We start from the raw sequence: 13279 nt of genomic DNA, 5'->3' as shown, positions 1-13279 counted from the left end.
TCACGCGCCCGCAGCCGGGACGTCAGCGCCACTTCCAACACAAACCCTCGTTTGCTGGGTCGGGTTGTTCGAAAGCCGGTTAACGCAAAGCAAGGACTTAAAGTTAACTGCGAAGTATTAAAGTTTCTTGTATAAAAACGTTTTTGACTGCTTATGCTTTGATTAGTTTGAGATCACGTTAGCTCAAATTAACTGAAGGACAAACAAGAGAAACAGAAAACCTCATCGAAAAGTTACAAAACTGAAATCAAAATTCTCACTAATCTTGGGTTGTTAATCGGGCTGTAATTTGAACAACCCGACCCTGGGGCCCATTTCTCGAAGGTCCCGAAGAGTTTTCGCACCAGGAAAGCCGTAGCAAAATCTCGACCCTTATTATGATTATAGAGACGTTTTATTCACGTTTTCTTATTCTTGATATGAACAGAGCTTCCCTTCATACAAGAAGTTTCAGGTGTATGCACTTCTCCGTTTTTCGATACAGATGAACTAAAAATAGCTTTACGGGCCCGAAAAGCTTCCGGGGCTTTTGAGAAACGGGCCCCAGGGTATTCTAACCTAGCAAATTACCACTAGTTTTCTTTTTCCTCAGGGCTGCATGTGTGAGAGACTGTCAGAACAACTTGCCACTGAACAAAATTGAGCCAGATTATATGCTTACTTTTAAGACCAATCTGGAAAACTTACTGCAAACTAGCAAATTTATTTCTTTTTATCACCGTAAAAGGGCAAGTAAATACCTGTAAATAAATATACTGGCGGAACAAGGATCATTATAAACAAGCGCCCATGATCACAGGGCTCATGTAATAAGATAACAAATGTTGACGTATAACTTAAACGGGCTCAGTCACGGTGTTTTGAGTTATTTTGGCCACATACAAAATTACCTCTAAATGGTAGGAAACCTGAAAATAACAGTGTAATAAGATAGAAAAGCACCAAAGAGACAATAATAAACCATAAAGGAACAAGGACCGCTAAGGATCGAGAAGATTGACACGGATTACAAACGATGAATTTGAAAAAGTGAGGCTAAGCTTTTCAATATGCCTAACCCGTGACGTAGCTCCTTGAAGTTTACAACTAGAAATAATTTCAACTTTAATGAGCAAAACTTTAAAACGCCTTCTTATCCTTACATTACGATTTTTAGCCACTATGCTCTCTGCCCGATTACGAAATGAATAATTTCAGTGATTGACTGACTGATTGACTGACTGATTGACCGACTGACTGATTGACTGACTGATTGACTGACTGGCTGACTGACTGACTGACTGGCTGACATGACTGACTGGCTGGCTGGCTGACTCAATCAACCATGGTCTAAGTATTGAAGCGTTTAAAATATATTTTTCGTCCGCGTAGTAGGAATAGACATCTTGCATCGTTCGTACAGACTTATACCAAGACTTGTAAAGTTACATTTATTTGATAATTAAAAACTGCCGTGCATAGTCCAGTTGCTTAGGCTTACGTTTTCACTGAGCTTTCCTCGCCCTTACAAACACGGTAAAACACGCCCTCAGTTCTGCTTGTAGAATCATTAAATAGAAGAACTTCGTCAGCTATATGTAACGTCTGCGAAGGTGTCTTCAGTATTAGTATGACCGACGAAATCAATGCTTATATAATAATTTCAGAAGCAATTCAAGACCGATAAATGTAGATGACAAAACGCCATTTGTATTGCGTGTCGGCTGAATACACATTTTGACAAAATCGCCTAGTGTATCCAGCCGTTGAACTGGGGTTAGCATCTTAGTTTTAGACCTAATCCTTATCTACCATTAGCAAACAAGAAGTGTAAAAAAACTCACTTCAGCGTTTTTGTTTGTGGCTTGGTTTGTCGCTTAGTTAGTTCATTTGATCTAAGCTAATCAAGACAATCTGATTTTCGCTCGAAAGCTTCGGTTCGAAGCATTGACTTTAATGTTGTGGTTCCTCATGCAAGAGACCATCGTCTCTCGGTTTTCATGAGAACGAAACTCAGACCTAAGGAAAATTGCACTAAAACACGGGTGAAATAAGCAGTCAGGAATTCTCATTTAGCTACAATTGCAAGCGTCTTATAATCTGTGCCAACACTCTGGCGTTAAGTTAATTAATACTGCATGTTCGGGAATGCGGGTTGTTGCCGAGCCGAGATCAATGAAAACTGGGTCGGGTTGTTCAAAGACCGATTAAACCAACTCATTATTAGCGAGAATTTTGATTTGGGTTTTCTAACTTTTGGGTGAGTTTATCTGTTTCTATTGTTTGTCCTTCAATTTTGAGCTTGAGTAATCTCAAACTATTGTAATTACCGTAATATGCGTATTGTATGTAGGGTCTGCATTGTAAGTATACTATTATAGTAGTTATCCGTAAGTGTTGCATGTAGCGTAAGTTAACTAGTATTATATGTAGTAAGCAAATAGATAAAAGAAAAAAAAATTAAGTATCGATCTTTTGCCTTGCAACGCGGGAAATAGGCCGAATAAAGAAGAGCTTGGAACCCTGTCATCGCTTATCGGGTTGCTGATTGCCGGCGAGAAAAGCTGGTGTTTTGTATAACACATCGCGCGCAACTCAACAAGTCCAACAAAAAGTGGGTTACTGGAATATCCAGGAAGAAAATTCTAATTCTATAACTCGCGTTTGAAAAACTGAGTTCACTTGGGTTGCCTTGTATAATAAAGCGAAATGAAGTGAGCTTGGCTCGTCGAGGAGGTAGCGAAAAGATGCCGCGTCTTTTCGTTACACTACGCCGCCATTTTATTGGCGGGAAAACAAATGGCGGGTGAGTACTAGAAAAACCGGCGAGCGAGGCGGCTTTGTTCTCTTAAATTGCGTGCCTCTGGCCTTTTATTTGCTTCTCGCTGGAAGTAGATTGCTGGCAGTGGCCGATATTTCACCACGAGGACGTATCATAGAAATGTAATAACAGCAAATAGTTTGTGACTACATCTGCCTAAATTGTATTTGTAAAGCTGAGTGCCAGGGTAGAAATTTAGTTCCTCGGGCTGCACTGTTACGTTGCATGCCCACAATGCCGATTGGACCTGGATCAGTCCGTACAGAGTAAAACAATAACCGTACTAGGAGACAGTAGATTTTGACTCATGGAGGCTCTGCTGCAGTCGGTGTGAATTTGACGAGCGACTGTTTACATCCGCCGACATCTAGGGAAGTCATGATTCATTCTATTAAGGTGAATTCTTTTGCCTCATTGACAGAAAATGTAAGAAAGAAATCGCCATGCATCCGTGTTCGGTTATTTCAAATCACTATCGTGCTGCCTTGCTGGATTTACTCCAGTGAAGGTAAACTGGGATAAGCGTGAATTTTGAGTTCGGTTTTGTCACTTGTCAGTGAGTTTTCTGTCGATATTTTCTATTCTTCAGGCCGAGTTGTTCGAAAGCCGATGAACACTAAGCCAGGATCAAAGGGGAACCGAAGTATTAATTTTTCTTGCATAAAAACGTTTTTCAGTGATGATGGTTAGTATAGTTACAATACTTACAAACCTTGCGGTAATCACAAAAAATTCCCTACTTACAATACTTACGGTGCTTGCATTGCTATATAACCAGACTTTGAACTGACAGACTGTGATAATTAGTGTAGACTAACTGATTTCTACAGGATATATTACGCGCAACCAAACGTTACTCGTTCGCACTCTCCTACGGAAAGCTTGCTATGCGGGTTAATCATTTGGTTGCGGTCTGATTTTCCAGTGCAATAGGACCACAACTACATGAGCACCACAGTGCTCACTCCGACGGGCACCTCACTCAAAGAAGGGACATGGCAGTTATTATATCATAGCTTACTAACGTTATGAATTCTTTTATTATCCAATTTTCCGAATCCATTGGCTGTCAGAACACTGCTAAGATCGAAAAAATGGATTTTTTTGTTAACTTCATTGCTTTTAAAGTGTCGATATTTAACCAAAGATATTTGTCACTAGATCTTTATTGTACAGCAATAATTAATCATTTATAATCACCAGTCTGATTTAACCCAGCGCAGACACCCTTCTAAAGAAGAGACTTACTTGCGTCAAGAAAACAAAACCATGTAAACAAGAATAACAACCTGTCTGACTTGGCTCGTTTCAATGTAGTTCGCGACTGAAGAGTGTTCTGCGATTGAAATTCGATGTTTCATACACGTACCGCAATTCCCAATTGCAAATGTTTTTGTAAACCAAGGCTCCATTTGTCTGAACGCTTAATTATGCCAGGAGGTTATTTAGTTTAGTGTGTTTCAGATCTATTGAACACTTTAAGTGGTTGCTTCAAGCCGAATCACGCTATTTCAAGAACAACAATACCTACATTTTTCGGCGGTTTCATTCCAATGTCTTAATATTAATATACACAGTTCTAAACAAAGCTGTTACGAGGATTGAATAAATGTGTATTCGCTACAATAATTATTAATAAACAAAAGGTCTAAACAGATCCAAGAATGAACGGTGTTACCGCTAACCCGGCCGCTAAACGTCACGATCAACGATACCTCTGAAATTTATAATCCTGTTGCTGATATATGAGATCTAAAGGGCAAATCGGCAACATTAAAATGATAAAGAAATGTACACTGGTCAGAGGCTTAGCAAAGAAGTAAATAGGAATCGAACGAGTAATCGAGTAAAATAGCATTAACATGAAATACTTCCTTATTAGGATTCAGAAGTAATCACTGAGTGTTCTATGAGCAAACTCGGGAATGTAAAGAGTGAATGAAATGTATCTAAAACATGAGCTCCTGATATAAAACGTATGTAAAATCATTTACTCGCAACAATAACGTGTAAAGAGATTTACCATAAAGAATTTCACGCACCAAATTAAACCAAATGAATTGAACAACCAGCAAACTCAACATGCAAGTCACCAGGTGTAAGTGTCAAATAGCAAATCCTGTTCGCTTTTAATAAGCAAAGGCACCCCAAGCTCGTAAAAGTAGCGTCCTTTTATGTATATACTAGCACTGAGGTAACGCAACAGTCGAAATATAAGGATTTGTATAGGAAAATGGTTCTATTCTTAAGCGTAAAAAATAATAAAACATGAATAATGAAAATAAACCTACCTCACTTGAAGTGTATGTTTCGTTGTTAAAACAACCGAATAAATAGTTTGACGCCAACCTTAGGCCCAGTCCACACTACGCTGGAGAAATGTCAAAACGCAGCTTTATTTTTACGGTTAGGCCTACCGTCCACTCTAATCCAGATCGAAAACGCAGCTTTTCGAACACGCTCTTCAAACCGGAGCAATTTGAAAACGCCGCAGCTTTGCGTTTCAGTGTTTACTAAAAACATTTCGAAAACGGAGGTTTACGAAATTGATGACGTCTTGATAATTAGCCTGAGATTAACCCTAACTCTCAAGGGTGTTCTCAAGTTTTTCTACAGCCAGTGATTGCTGCGTTTTCAAATTTTTTCGGTGTAGTGTGGACAGAAAACATACGTTTACGCCGTTTCCAAATTTTTCCGGCGAAGTGTGGAAGGAGCTTTAGTAATCTTTACAGCTAGGCTGAAAAGAGATGGCCACCAAAATGGGGAAAGTTAGATCCACATGAATTAATTACGGCGAAAAGTACAGCGTTAAACCAGGGCCTAAAAGCGGAGAATAATCAGCCAACAAGCAAATTTGACCATTTCAACAACATCAGGTGTAGACGGTCTTAAAATTGGTAAATCCTTCCAGAGCAAACGCTTAGAGATGGACGTTTAAAAAACAAAAGAGCCACAGCAAATCGCATATATATAGCAAAAGATCGTAATAACAGATCTTTTGCTATGTGTATGCGATTTTTCAAACCCGGGCCACCCCCCTTTAGGTGAAGCAAAAAATTAAAACAAACGAAAAAGATGATGATAACGGCACACTCTGGACAGGCACCTTATTGTAATCACAAGTATTTTCATTTTTCCGTGGAACCTCGATTTAACGAAGCGCCAAGTGATTGGGGAAATTGGTGTGTTATATCTATGGTTCGTTATATCAAAAACCTCGATAAAAAGAAATTGCGGCAAAACAACCAAGATGATCGTAAGGAGAAGTCCACTCCAAAAAACTTACTTTTTTTTCTTCGCCTATAGCAAGTAAACATTCAGCTTTTCCACCCACCGAAGTTTCAGCCTCTAATGTGCCTGCTATCCTGAAGAATTCGTTTTGAAAGAAGCGACTTCGGAGGCCGCCATTTTGAAACTGTACTCTGGCAGCCAAGTCGTGTTTATGTGACGTAATTTCGTCCGACTCGGAATTGGCAGGAAGGAGAAAAACCTACAACTGACTTTGCATCCTTCCCAAGGTCGGCAAAATGTATTTCTTCCAAGCGATTATCCACACTGCTATCTTTTCGGAGTTTGGAGCATGTTTGGCTCAAAATAAAAATACATTTGGCTCAAATGTTTGGCCAGAGCAGCCATAACCCAGAGTGGTAGTTAAAAGGCTTGTCGGAAGCCATTTGAACAAAATCTCTTGGGCGGAATTACGTCACGAAAACGCGGCCTGGCTGCTGAGTGTTTTTTCAAAATGGCGGCGACGATGTCGATTTTTGGGCTTCTTTGGAGACGAATTTCGTAATGAAAACCTCCAATTCAGAGGCCGAAAGTTCGGTGAGTGGCTAAACTTAGTGCGAAGTTTTTTATTAGCGTTGACAAAAAATATAGTTTTTTGGGGGTGACCTTCTCCTTAAGGGTGTTACGTTGCGCTACGCCGCATTTCTGGATCTGAACAATTACTGTAAATACCACTTGTGCTTTAATGTCTGTATAAAGTTACAGCGCAATTCGCAGATCTGTGCAACAATACTGACACTTTCATCCTCCCAGAGTCCCTCAATAGTTTCAGTACTAGCGCTCGTTGGATATGAGATGATAGAGAGCTAGACTGCAAAACAGTCGTATTTTTTGCGAGTGCGGGCGACGGTAAATATTCGAACGAAAGGTCTGAAGCGAATGTAAAAACGGCGAAGGAGAATGGGGAGAGACGCTACGGGCGTGTGAGGCTCGCGCGCTTCACACGCGAGGGTCGGAGGATCCAAAAACGACTGTTTTACAGTCTAATAAAGAGCCAACTCGGCGCTTGGCGCCTCGTTGGCTATAGTTAGGGACCTTACGCATATACGACGGCGACGGCGAGGACGACGCCTAGTAAAAAATGTGTTTCTATTTTACTTTGGAATTTCTCATTTATTTAGATCTATTCAGTGTGTTTGTCGGTATTAAAACTTGCCCCTGCCGAATATGCTACAGATACGTTCAGTTCCAAATAGAAATACGAAAAATTAGCCGTCGTGGTTCACGTTCTCCAGACAACGCAGAATTTGGTTTTTTCACGTTTATGTTTTGCAGAGGACGGCAAAGAAATGTACCAAGAATTATAATGCACGTGCACAGCCATTGTTCTCCTCATTAAACCTTTTGTTTGGTGACGTTCTCGTTGCCGTTGCCGTCGTGTTTTGCGTAAGGTCCCTATTATCTCGTGTCCAAGGAGCGCGAGTGGAATAATTTTTTATTGAAAACGCCCCCAAAATATGGAAAACTAAACTAAAATAAAAATAGAAACGCCAAAAAAAAATCACGCGTAATCTTACTATGTTTGTAGAGCATGGTACAGTGGCTCATAACCCATGATGGCTAAGCCAATGAAAACTTTCGAATTGCACTATCCAATGATCCAGTTTTTAATGAATATGTTTATTCAAATTCTGCGCTGTTATTGGCTACCCGTGAGGGAAAGATGAGGCTATCTTTGCCAGTTCGGGATCACGCGCTGTGTCCCTCAAGAAGAATTTCCTTAGAATAAAAATGTCCCCACATAATAAATCTTTTATTGACCAAAGATGGCTGGATATTTCTCTCGTTTTTTTTTTTTTTTTTTTTTTTCTTGCGTGTTTATGCATGTGGACCTCGACTCCGTCTCGGTCCGTTCACACGGAAAGAGCTTGGCCAATATCCAGCCATTTGACATCACGCTTGGTCAATAATAACCCACATATATGCTCATATGGTAAATACCACTAATTGAGGTAAATTCCCAGAAGACGCCATCGCTCTTCTTGGAATTTTCGGATAGAAACACCGAGGTAGTTGAGAAGTTCACAGATCTGGGACAAAGCACTTCGTTCCACTACATTTCGGCGGAAAGAAATGAACTAGTTAAGCTTTCAATAGATACCCTTCTCTTGATCGCTCTTGATCTAGATCATTTCCGGGTTAAAACTTGTAGGATTGATTATACTGAGCTATTTGGTCACGTAACGCAGTAATTACTTGACATGATCTTGCAAATTCTCGGAAAAGGAGAATACATTAATTTATAAGTAGTAGCCAATAGCTTTGCATTTGCAAGAAAACAACGATGATACTGATAACAATCAATTAAGCGTTTTTGCAGCCAACATTGGGATGTTGCAGTCAGTCCTTTAAAAATACTTCAACATTTTGTAAAGTGACTATTCTCCCTAATAGAGGTCACCTAAATTAATCGTTGCAAAGGGAAATCTTAAGTTGATTAACGATCCCGTGGATATCAGCAATGATCAGAGCTGGTTACTGTTGGAGATGTGAGGCACCCTGCACTCAAAGGTGTGCGCGTTGCCGCGTAGCCTTCTACTGTTCTAAGGTATGTCAGAAACAAGACAAATGGCGACATGAACCCAACTGTGATGACGCTGTGCTGAAGACGGAATGTTCCAGCTGCGGTGTTGAACGAGAAGGAATGATGAAATGTTCCAGCTGCCTGAAAGTTTATTACTGCAACGTGGAATGCCAGAGGAACCACTGGGCAAGACACAGGTCATCGTGCCATAAAACGTCGGAGGAAACAATCAAACTAGTTGAACGAATGAAGAAGTTCCTTGACATGAAGGAGTTGAACACTGGCCTCTCGGCGACATATTACTGGGGTAATACACCGGCTGTGGATCTAATCAACTTGTCGATGAACGAAGGAGAGGAGTACTCCAGCCCGCTTGCTCTGTTGTTGTGTGGAGTCGGTGATCCCAGGAATGTTCTGTTGACCACTGCATCTTTACCTGATGCTTATAAACAACAAGTAACGTTCGTGTTGAACGACATCTGTCCTTGCACCCTGGCCAGAACAGTCTTGCTACTGTACATGCTGTACAAAGGTATGAACAGTATCCCTAAAACATTGTTCCAAGTTCAGGTGTACCGCTGAGTTTACTAGTGAATTAAAGTCGTAGATGGCAGCTACTAACTGTACGTAATTCACTCAGCAGGTTCCAAACGTTTTTTACAACTTAACACCCATCCTTGACTATTACATAATTCTCGTCAGTATCTCTTAATTTGTTTTCACTATTCAGAGCGAATATGCTCCTGTCACTCAGTATTAAGATTGCTCCTTGTCTCTGTTGCTAGGTAGCCACTTTCCTACTTGTCTGCATATATCTTCGGTCGCTTTTAAAATGTTCCAATGCACTATTTTGTTCGGCACTCAATGACTATAAAATGTGAGCAAATGCAAAAAGAAAAGTTCTAAATATAGTATGCTTTAGTTCATTAGAAGACCCAAGTATGCCAGCCAGCTAACCGGGCATGTACACCACGGGCCAGGAGCCTGGCTAAGCGGGCAACAAACTGCTCATGTGCTTCTCGTGTTTATTAGTAATTCAATTTTTTATTAGTAATTCAATTTCGTCTCAATTCATTAGTATGTATTTTAAGTTTACGCTCTGGTTTTAGATTAGCTTACGGGGGAGGGGGCCATTATGTAAACTACTGAGTCATCAGTAATCAACGTTACCCTCGTAAAATTAACTGTCATCATCATCATCATCATTATTATATTTATTACTATCATTATTATTATTATTATTATTACTATTATTATTATTGTTATTATCGTCATCATGTAATACCAGGAGCCTGGTAATACTGGGCTAAAAAGTCATTCTGGCAAACTGTGCTAGCCGACTCCGGGATGGCGGTTTATGTAATCAACCTCGCTCCCAAGGCGTTTCCTTGGGAACGAGGTTGAGCTCCTAACAGCTGATGTTTGACTGATTATAGGAGGGGCTGATGTAACTCATACAGTGATTCGTGTTTGGTACTCGCTGTGTATCTCCGAAGAAGACTTTTCTTCGCTCTTGTCAGCGCTTCAAGACCTCGTCACTACCGAACTGCACACCCTCACTGAAGACGTAATGGAGATTTCTGCTGACCAGTGGAACAACCTAAGGGACGTTTGGGTCACGTGGCTACGCTTGGCAAAGCGGAAGGGACCATGGGTGGCGAACCTGAGACGAGAAGCGATCTTACGTGATTCAGGGAGAGAGAACGGAATACAAACCTACTTGCACGCCATTCCCAAAGAACACAGGGTTTCGGCTCAACGATTTTTCAACACGGGGATCTTTCCGTCGACAGGAAATGCTGAAGAGCTAAGCAAGCAAAACCCCACCTTAACGGGTCGTGGATATCACTGGCTTTCCAGTATCTCTGAATATCATTACAACATACCAATGGATGTGTTGCCTTTCACCGGCTGGGATTTCAGTGCCATCAAGAAAAGTTGTCATGTCGATTCTCTACCAGAAATGTACAGCATCTACCTATCTCAAATCATACACAAGGTAGTTGGAAAAATGAAGAAAGATCAGGTCAAATTCCAGTTCATTCTGGCTGACGTTCTAAATATCGAAACTTTTCTTCCTGCCAGTCTCAAATACGACCGCATCACCACCTCCAACCTGTGGGATTACTGCCCTCTCACTGTTTTACTGACGCAATTCAAAGGCTTCTTAAACGGTACCAATCCTCACGCAGTCATGCTGACCGAGACGGATAACTGGGTTCGAAATTTCATGCCGGAAGTGGTGCATGTTTTGCCGCAACTTTGGGGTATCGATGACCTCATACGGAAAGCTTTACATGACACGCAAAATCCAGAACTTGCAAATTCATCTGGGATGTCAGCTGTGGTGGAGTACTTTAACATAACCAGTGAATTTCTCATGTTTCTGCGTGCTTCCTTGCTGACCTCAAGCACCGACAAAGACTTGACTTCCCTCAAAAGGAAAAATAAAATCCCCTCCGTAAAATCTCTTGTTGGTTCACTGGGTCTGCATCTCCGCGACTTCACTAGAAACCAGAACACTGTGTCTCCGTTTAAATGGGCGTTGAACTGTCGTCGTGTCACCATGTTGAGAGGCTTTGAGAGAACATTGGAATGGAAGCTCAGTCCTCTAGACAGCCAAGCTAATAAGAGCGATTACTATGAAACAGTATGAAACAAAGAACTGATGAACAGCTCTGCTATTCTTTTGTACTTTCGACTTTTCGAAATTTTTATGATCAATTACTCATAATCTGTAATCAGGCGTTCTTTTTTCGGAAGCACGGGAAAGGGCGAGGGAGAAAACAGAGCCCCCGATGGCAGGTTAGTAGCAGTTCGGGAATAAGGATCATTTAAAGCAAATACTCGTTGACGTACCCGAACAGTTTCCGAGTCTTGCTACCCCGGAGAAATTTGAAAACGCACTTTTATTTCTGCGGTTACGCCTACCGACCATACATGTCCGTTATATAATACTTTTAAATTGTGCTGAGGGAATTTTCACCGTGTATGAATAAGGTTATCAATCAATCAATCAATCAATCAATCAATCAATCAGCCAATCAATCAATCAGTCAATCAATCAATCAATCAGTCAATCAATCAATCAATCAATCAATCAATCAGTCAATCAATCAATCAATCAATCAATCAATCAGTCAATCAATCAATCAACATCAATGGAACTTTAAGAAAGTGCTCTTCAAACCGGATGAATCTGAAAACTCTGGCTTTGCGTTTTAGCTTGGAAGGAAAACATTTTCAAAACGGAGCTTCACGAAAACGATGAGATCACGATAAACATGTGATTTCCCTGATCGGTGATTGATGTGTTTTCAAATTTTCCCGGCGTAGTACAGTGCGGATGGAAAACATTTGATGCGTTTTACCATGGTCGAACTTCTCCACAACGGCGACCTTGGGGACAGACGAAAGTGACCATTGTGGAGAGGTTGCCGTTATAGGGTGGTGAGGGTGCAACATTTTATTTTTTTGTAACAAAAATACTCGTTGTAGCAGATAAAGAAGTAAGATGATAAAAATATATCAATAAAACATAATTCAATTAAGCAGAAACCGAGACCAACGACGCACGGTACTGATCAAGTTTCGTGACGGAAAACCTCCTTTTCTCGGGTTGTTCGCACTCGAACACCAAGCCAGAACACTCTTTAGTTTCAGTTCCTAGGTCTTCCTAATCTTGTGACCTCAGGTCGTTTTCATATGAATCGAAGCGAAGCGGTCAACTGAAATAATTACATTAAGAAAGCACTAAATTGCAATTGAAAGGAATCACAAATGATTATGCCAAGCTATCTATAGCTCTCACTAGAATCACAACTGATTTACGCAACAATGTAACTATCAACATCAGTAGACTGCAGCTCAGTTACCAACGTTCGCTGGTCTTGATTTTCCAACGAGAATTTTAGCTAGCTTAACTTGTCTTACGATCTTGATTACAAGGAGTATTAGCTTGAACTGAACACGAACTATGTTTGCCTAACATTTGATGCATTAATCACGGTAGCGTCAATCAAATGAGAAAATATTTCTCAACTTTAACGGAAGCGGTGGTCAGCGTGTCGCTTTCGCAATTCAGCGGTCTCGGGTTCGAGTCCCGCTCTGACTACCACCCGGATTTGTTCTCGGTAGTCCCGAGTTCAAATCCTCGGCCACGCTTGTAAATAGCCAACTGGTTTGCCTCCGGCCAGTTGGGATTCTTAAAAATGTTATGTTCAATTGGAATTATTTGTTTCAGTTGTTTGCTCGGTCCCACTAGTGCTATAAACATTGCCGAGGGTAAATAAAGATTAGATATATTTTTTTATTTTCTCTGGACCGTCTGCCGGGACAGAAAAAAGTGGCTGTTGTAGAGAGGTGACCAGTAGTGGAGGTTTCCATGACTTCAATTGCAACATTAGGGGGCCCATTGGCCCATTGGCCCATTGGCCCATTGATTTGAAACGCCAAGGTACCAGCTACCCCCTCCCCCAACTCTTCCAAATAAATGCGCTACAGTACATGGTACCCTTTAGTGTGACGCAAAAAAGGTCGAAAAACTGAAATGGGGAAAATGAGAGACTGGGAACCAGTTGACTATAAGCTCCCCCCCCCCCCCCCCGCAAAAAAAAAAAAAAAAAAAAAAAAGAGTCGACGGTCTTGTTTCAGGCCTCTGTAGCTGT

The 13279-nt window shown here is 41.0% G+C and overlaps 1 protein-coding gene across 1 annotated transcript; it reads left to right on the top strand.

Annotated features, from left to right (window-relative positions):
- Positions 1-7707: 7707 nt before the first annotated feature.
- Positions 7708-13206, top strand: LOC145466447 (uncharacterized). Its single transcript, XM_081450167.1, has 2 exons — positions 7708-9144; positions 10049-13206. Exons 1-2 carry the CDS (start codon positions 8550-8552, stop codon positions 11266-11268), a joined length of 1815 nt encoding a protein of 604 aa, XP_081306293.1. The 5' UTR covers positions 7708-8549; the 3' UTR covers positions 11269-13206.
- The last annotated feature ends 73 nt before the right edge of the window (positions 13207-13279 follow it).

Source organism: Orbicella franksi, chromosome 13, assembly GCF_964199315.1.
Source record: "Orbicella franksi chromosome 13, jaOrbFran1.1, whole genome shotgun sequence".
NCBI lineage: Eukaryota > Metazoa > Cnidaria > Anthozoa > Scleractinia > Merulinidae > Orbicella > Orbicella franksi.
This window is presented reverse-complemented; position numbering and strand designations above follow the sequence as displayed.

What these genes read in the sequence shown, in the direction of transcription:
- LOC145466447 (XM_081450167.1), top strand. Translation starts at nt 8,550, where the DNA reads ATGATCAGAGCTGGTTACTGTTGGAGATGTGAGGCACCCTGCACTCAA. An exon ending in ACTGTACATGCTGTACAAAG is followed by an intron (nt 9,145 to 10,048) that starts GTATGAACAGTA and finishes GACTGATTATAG; the next exon opens with GAGGGGCTGATGTAACTCAT.